Source organism: Aspergillus tubingensis (assembly GCF_013340325.1).
Source record: "Aspergillus tubingensis WU-2223L DNA, scaffold_3, whole genome shotgun sequence".
Taxonomy (NCBI): domain Eukaryota; kingdom Fungi; phylum Ascomycota; class Eurotiomycetes; order Eurotiales; family Aspergillaceae; genus Aspergillus; species Aspergillus tubingensis.
Window position 1 is genome coordinate 493,077 of NW_023336277.1, and position 7,398 is coordinate 500,474.

General features: G+C 52.2%; 2 protein-coding genes across 2 annotated transcripts; both read right to left on the bottom strand.

The window, feature by feature from the left end:
* Positions 1–2,545: 2,545 nt before the first annotated feature.
* Positions 2,546–3,389, bottom strand: AtWU_01385 (uncharacterized protein; the record flags this gene model as incomplete). Its single annotated transcript, XM_035496499.1, has 2 exons — positions 2,546–3,256; positions 3,354–3,389. The coding sequence occupies 2 exons, from the start codon at positions 3,387–3,389 to the stop codon at positions 2,546–2,548; spliced, it is 747 nt and encodes a 248-aa protein (XP_035352392.1).
* Positions 3,390–4,001: 612 nt separating this feature from the next.
* AtWU_01386 (uncharacterized protein) lies at positions 4,002–6,673 on the bottom strand (the record flags this gene model as incomplete). The annotated part of the gene is made up of 3 exons (XM_035496500.1): positions 4,002–5,819; positions 5,870–6,154; positions 6,212–6,673. The coding sequence occupies 3 exons, from the start codon at positions 6,671–6,673 to the stop codon at positions 4,002–4,004; spliced, it is 2,565 nt and encodes an 854-aa protein (XP_035352393.1).
* Positions 6,674–7,398: the final 725 nt, after the last annotated feature.

Here is a 7,398-nt window from a genome sequence, read left to right on the forward strand (position 1 = left end):
CTGGCAAGGCTGAATGTTAGAACCATGATTCAGGTTCATCATTCCGAAGCTGTGAGTAAATATAGAAAGGGAACAGTGGCCGACCATCAGTCCGATCGCTCGTCGAGATCACTCTGCAAAATGAGCGAATGCGTAGCCCAGACGTAGCTTCTCTCTCGACATTATAATGAGCCATATGAACCCAGGCTCTGGCATGGAGGCGAAGGATGGCCAGCCACAGTCATGTCCAAGGCCCAGTACGGGCCAGGCCAAAGTCGCTGGGGCCTCCTTTCTAGGTGTAATTCCAGAAGCTTATGACAATGTGGCGCAGAAGAACTTTTAAAGACATGTTTTTTGGCATGGCAGTCGCTCGTACTCACAAGCAATGTGATCGGACACTGCTTTTGAGAACGACGGAAATTGCCATAAGCCGGTTATTGCCGTGCATATTAGCCCAATATATCGTCAATTGCCGGATTCTGCCTCTTAAATGAACGACTGGCAGCAGGAGCCAAAGAGCCATGTGCTCTCGAGTCGATTGTAGGCAATTTCTGTCTCCTCATTATTCCAATCCAGAATCTGAGCAAGAGCCTAGGATTCGACATGATAGAACTTGTAAGCCCGATGTATGCTGATCACAGCAATGCCTTCTATAGTATCTCCAATTTCGATGGATCAAGCAACAAATATATGTTTAGAAGCCTGCTGAAGAGAAGGTTAGCTTCATAAACAAACAGGGCATGTCATACAAAATCTTACCTTTGTCCTGCATCCTCTTTCGTACGATGACAGGCATCATCACCCAGCAAAGACGGCATGTTTCCAGCATCATTTGGTTTGTTAACCCAACTATCAAGCTTTCATGCTGAGTGTTCTGAAGAGACATCGACACGTCCTGTGCAAAAGCTCGTTCTCTTTATTCGGAACGGTGACCACGCTGCCGAGCAGTGGCCACACCGATGACTTGTAGTACACAAACCCCAGCAGTATATGTTCAGTCTGGGGCTTCTGCGACCATGGGATCCAAAAGCAATTCTTTCTCGCAGACACTGCGCCTTGATTGGAGTCGGATCCCCCCTTATACTCGGGTCAGACAGCCTATTGCCTGCTATCTCCCCTCAAAGCCCGGCCACTGAGCTGTTGAGTCTTTCTAGATGTATCATTTTCTATGAATTTGTGAGCTGCTTCACCAATGCGCCAGCCACAAGACCATAGGGACCCTGTTCCAGATATACCAGATCTTTTGATCCCAGTGTATTGTATCGCGCAAGACCAACAGAAGCGAATGGAGCATGCCAGATACCCACCTCATATACAAAGGACATGAAATAAAAACCCAGTGTCCAGACGCTATTTCAGTGCTCCATGCTTCATACAACGTGTCCTGCGTAGCAGCTTCAGCCACACCATTAAAAGAGTATCGTAGAGAAGAAAATGCTCTTCGGGTCATTCAGTCCGAGGATCAGATGGAAGTTCCGATCATCAGACTTGAAGATTATCTTTGGATATCTCCACTGGCCCTTTTGTCTTGCACTGCTCAGGCACAGCGATGGATTCCTGAGTAATATTTCCTTGTCTAACCTTTCCACAGAACTCATAGAAATTTGCCTAAGCGATGCTGAACGCCCAGACTGACGAAAGGTTTCTTCATGTGAGTACCACGAAGAGAGAGATGAAGACGTCCTTGCAGGCTCCTGCGTACTGGATGTAGTAGACAAGTGCTATGAAGAAGGATGTGGAATGGGGAGTGACATGGTTTATCTCCAGTCTTATATATCACTGTCGAAAGTGTCGAAGCAAGTTACTTGAGAAGGTTCTGTGCTGAGTACGCCAGAGCCCGAAGACAGTATTCAGCTGCGAGGCAGCCGAGCAGTGTGTGGTGTTTCTGACGAAGTTGTTATAGATAAATGGATGTTAGGATGGATGTGACTTCCTGATTGAGTATAAGATGAGAAGTACAGTATATAGGAATGAATATTTTAGGTGTATATAGGAAGCCAGAGGCCTGGATAATGCTCTGGGGAGAATCAGGAAGGGGGAGAAGAGGAGACAGAAGAGGCTTTTTATCTACCATTTGAGAGGTAGTGACAGTGAGGATGTAGTGTGAAGTGTCAACGTGAAGTACGTGTTAGATGTGAAGTACGTGTTGCTTTTGTGAAGTTCGTGTTGATCAGGCAGCGGGATTCACACGTCCTGATGCTACCATATTCATCGCAATCGCTGACTCGTCACTGCTATCCTACTTAGTCGGTCACTATCGCAGCGCCGTGGCGACCAGTAAGCCCTTCACTTTCGTATCAATCCCGTATGGACCGATTCTATCAATCCGAACCCAACTCAAGACTCTCCTAACCAGTGAAGTGCCGCTGCATGAACTGAATCACTAATTAAACCAGTACATTCAACAACATACACAAAGAAGTAAACCACCACCACCACCACTAACCCTAAGACACACGAAAAAACACTCCGGGTATATCCATCCATCCATTCATCAATCACTACCACCGCCACCCCCTACCAACATCCATTACCCAATCCCAAACCAACCCATGAATAACACCAATTACCTCCTCACCCCAGCCGCACCCCCACTCGCACCCGCCCCAACACCCCCATGATGCGCATCATGCACCACACAAAGCAAAAACTTCCTATCCGGCACGACGACAATCTCATGCCTCTTCGTCCTCAACCTCAACAACTTGACCTCATCATCACCCTCTTCCTTCTCCCCAGCACCACCAGCACCAGCACCAGAGCCACTTCCTCCTTCACCAGAAACCCCCCCATCCACCTGTCTAACAACCCCATCCCCATCCCCATCATCCTCCGCCCCAGACAGCGCAAGACTAAGTTCCGACGCACTAGCCACAAACGCAAAGATATGCGCCGCTAGAGCCTCGCCCTGCGACGGCTGATACGGTTGCGTTGTCCCTCCTTCTTTAGACTGTTGTTGTTGATTTGGCTGTCTCGTAGTCGGGGGTTGAGCAGCATCCGTCTCAGCGGGCGCGGGCTCAGTTCCAGCTTCAGTTTCAGTCTGCGGTTCGGTCTCGGCCTCGGTCCCGTCTACAGGTGCGGAGATGGTCTCGGTGCGCGGTGATTGCTGCGCTGCAGCTGCAGCCGCACTCGTTGGAGAAGGAGATGGCGGTTTCGCATACAGCCCGGTACTTTGGATTATGGAGCCGTCTTTGCGGGAGAGGATGAAGGTGGATTGGACGCCGGGGCGGGAGGTGAGGTGCGAGAGGAGAGCGGTTACATGTTGGGGGATTTGGGTCTATTCGGTGATGAGTTAGATTGTTATTGCTGTTGTTATGGGGTTTGTTTGTTGGTTGGTTGGTTGTGAGGGGGGAGGGGGAGGGGAAAGGGCGTACTGTTGACGTTGTTGGTGGTGGTGGTAGGAGTGTCATTGTGTTGCTGCTGTGATGGGTTTTGGCTGAGTGTGTGGTGGGTGTTTTGTGTATTGGTTTGGAGGAGGAATTAATTATCGCATGCTTTCGCGTGGGAGCGTATATCTGGTGTAGAGGCTGGTTGGTATAAATGTTGGTTTGGCTGGAAGTTGGGAGTTGCGCTGGTGGTGGTGATCAACAATTCTCCGGAGTCGCTAGTGCGTGGCCTTAGGTGCTGGTCCGTGGTCTTTGCGCGGCGTCGTTGACTGGAGCACCACTTATTGTGAAACTACTTACTCCGTAGACCCCTTTTGTAGGTCTGCCTATTTTTTATGAAATATCCATTCAGTGCATTACATTTGCAATCTCTAATTGCACGAGCAGGGGCTCTCTTCTAGTACGATGTCGCGAATGTATGACGTAGGAAATAGTAGTATATTCAAGTAAATCAACTAAAAACAAAGTGGTATCGTGCAACAAAACAACATAGGAAAATCTGCAAGTAACAGGGAATGACATCGGAGACAAAATCCGTCCACCAGGGACGCGCATAAATCCTCATCCTAAGATCGGACATTTCAAAGAGCGTGGTAAAAACATCAACAATCGCCATTACACCATTTGACATCAACTTCAGGACATCTGAAAGCTCGAAGGATTCGACCTTTCCGACATCCAATCCATATCAAAATCTTCAATCATATCCTCCAACTCTCTCACATTCTCACTGTCTTCGGTATCATAGCTGCCCCGTCTGCTAGAGACCGGGCTCGCTATCCAGCTGGTTGGACGGTAGGGTGGCTGCCGTCTGCGACTACGTCGACGGTCGTCCACCATCGACTCATCCAAGCTGGAGCTGTTCGTTGACGAAAAAGACCGTCCGGTTGCCGGCGTGTTCGCCGATGTAGATAGAGAGGTAGCAGATCCCCCAAGCAGGCTTTCGACACTGCCCACGTCCAACGCGGCCATAAGCGCGGCCTGGAGGATCTTGTTCTGCCGTTCAAGGTGCGCGATGCGCCCTTCAAGAGCCCTGATCGTGTCGTGGTGGGAGCTTCGTGAGTCCCGAGAATAATAGGAGCTCTGGGTATGGTGCGACTGTGGCGACGCCCGTCCGGAGGCTCGGGTTCGGTGGCTTCCCGGCGACAGGCAGTAGTCGGAAGACCTCCTTGTCGCGCGCATCTTGTGTGAGCGGTGCTCAGTCATGGTGAGGGGTGCTGGTCTCATCCGTCGGCGTCGACTGGAAGTTGGACGGGCTTGATCCTGGCGCGCGCTTGCGCTGGTGCACTCGTCGTCGGATGATGGGATGGGAACGTCGGAGCGGCCCACGGGGTCTTGTTCTTTTCTCGCTCGCTCATGCGAAGAGGTCACGCTTCGAGTGCTACTACTCCGACGAACAGGGGCGTCCCTGGAAGCAGGGGGCATCTGCGGCTCAGAATCTCTCGCCAATACTGCACTACCCGTAAGAGGTGTGCTGCAGTAACGCCTGCCAATAGATTGGCTAATCTGGTGTCTTGACGGCTTCGAGGGCGGAGGGGAGAGTGGCGGTGGGGATGGAGGGTCCGAGGCGACTTTGCGCTGATAGCGCACGTTGCGATTCGCCGACTTTTCAGACTCAGGCCTAGGAGCGTATGCCTCCACACGCTCCTGGGCCATTGCTTCTTCGGGTTCCTTTGCACCCCGCGGGGGCTGGTAATCCTCTTCCTCCTCACGAGGTGTCTCCGACTCCTTAAGATAGAGACGGCTCGCGGACATGTCTCTCATCTTCAATGCATGAACTCGTTCGGCCCGACTCAGCCCCGTCCGTACTAGGGGAAGAGAGTTGGACATAGCCAGTGTGGCCTTGGCCGATTCATCATGCGCATTAGAGGCCTGGTTTCTCTCATCCAGCACTAGTCTCGCAAGAGGCGCAGACCTGCTAGAGGCACTGCGACTGTGAGCACCACTCGCTGCAGTTGATTCTGGAAGAGAAGGCAGGGGTCTCATGGGTGCTGGCAAGGGGAACGCATCGATTGTGCACATTGGCAGGGACGAAGGTCGGCGAGATCCTTTCTTCTGTGAATTCTTTTCATTCGCCAAAGGCTCCTTGTCCGATTTACCAACATCAGCGGAAGACATCGGCTCAGTCACCTCCTGAGTACCGCAGCCTTCTTTGACTGTGGTGCTATCGGTCGGTTGAGAACTTTCTTTATTCGAATCCACGCTACTTTGCTCCGGATCGGGGCTCGCCGGGAGAGGTCTGTTGAGAGCGAGCGAGCGAGTATTGGAGATGCGCCAGGCTCCTTTACTCGAGTTGCGCGGGGGCATTGTGTCTGGGAAAAGCTTCAAAGAAGGAGTGGTCTGGCTTGTCGGTGTTGAAGAGCTACCAGACGAGCTCGTAGCAGGCTTGTTGGCTACCTCTGAGTCGATCACGAGACCTGGCGACTTTGCGTCTTCATCGGACTTGAGACCAGACTGTATAACGTTAGACTTGCATATTCCAGACTCGCAAGGAATTGACTTACCTGGTCATTGTCTGACGCCTTTCCGTCGTTTGGCACATTATCCTCAGACTGTGTGTCGGGTCCTTGCTCTTCACTGCTGACGACTTGAATGCTGGGGTTCGCCGCGTCGCTGGATCCGAGCGACTGTTTCTCCTTGGATCCGGATGTGGTGTCGGCGACAGTAATAGCAACCGCAGGGTCCTGGTTCTCGCTCTGTGCATCTGCTTTGACATCCTTCGCCGGTACGGGTGGCTGGTACGGCGGGGGATTCGCGTCATCGAAGCGCGGGGGAATGGTCACCGCAGCCTCCACCAAAGATGTCAGCTCCCGTAGATCCAGCGCAGACAAATGATTTGTGCTAACCTCCGGTCTGTCCTTCTTTTCGAGTGGATCCGTGAGCCACGGTTGTCCAATGCTTTCTACATCCCGTCTAGAGTTCGCCATGAAACTGAGGTTGGAAATAGAACGGGAGGAAGACCGGCTCGAGTCCAGGCTTTTCTTGTGGGTCGACCGCTTGGAGGGTACGCCAGCAGGAACAGGAACATTCGTCGGCAAGAAGCCTCCTTCCTGAAGGGCAAGCAGTTGCCGCGCTGACTCTTCGGCCTTGGACCTGGGGTCAGTACTCTTTTTCGGGCGTTGAGCGAGTTGTCGAAGCCGTCTCTGGCCGGCCTTGAGCATCTCCCGGGCTCCAGTGGATCCGGTGATGGGGCCTTGCGATTCGATGAATTTGGCGAAATCGGTTGCGTTCTCATCTCGCAGGTCGAGATGTTCGGAGGATTGGAGGGTATCCCGAGACTGCCGAGGTTCGTGTGCCAGGGACGACATGGTGTAGGCGCTTCTGGAGGTGTTCAGGGAACTCGGCCGACCAGTTGGGACAATTGGACTCGGGGCAATTAAGCTGTCATGGGAACCGTTGCTCTGCTGCATGGGACTTGCAGCTGCTCTTCAGCCGCTGGGTATTTATGCAGGTGAACCTCCCGCCACTAGTCTAAACTGAATGTTAATGGCAACCACGGACAGTCAAGAAGTGACCCTGTCCGAGCGGTTGAAAGTGAATCCCGCGGAGGTTAATGGCCGCTTTGCGGAAGACAGTCGAGTATGATCAGATGGATGCTGAGGACATGCAGGTAATGCGGCCAGTCCACTAGCTCAAGAGGCGGGATATAGATAGACGAAAGAGTAAAAGCGGGAATAGCAATAGCAATGATGCAATTGATGAGAGAGGCATGCATGTATGTACAGAAGAGCAGAGTAGTCAAGGTTTGGAATTGCCAACGCCGGAGCGAGCAGCAAGGTATCCGGCAGGAAAAGAAAAAGGCAGGTCGAGGGGAGAGAGGAAACCAGGATTTTATGAAGGGTTCACACGGGAATCTCGAGGAGCTGTCAGACCCTTGCTGTTGGAGTCGGGGGGGGTGTGTGCACAGCACCCTGGTAAGGTCTGACGGGCTAACGATGTCCCCTCCGTATGCGGAGTTGATGCATCGTCAAATGACGAGCCTTCCTCGTTCCCGATAGCTTGAACGATAGAGTTGGATCTAGATAGTGTAACC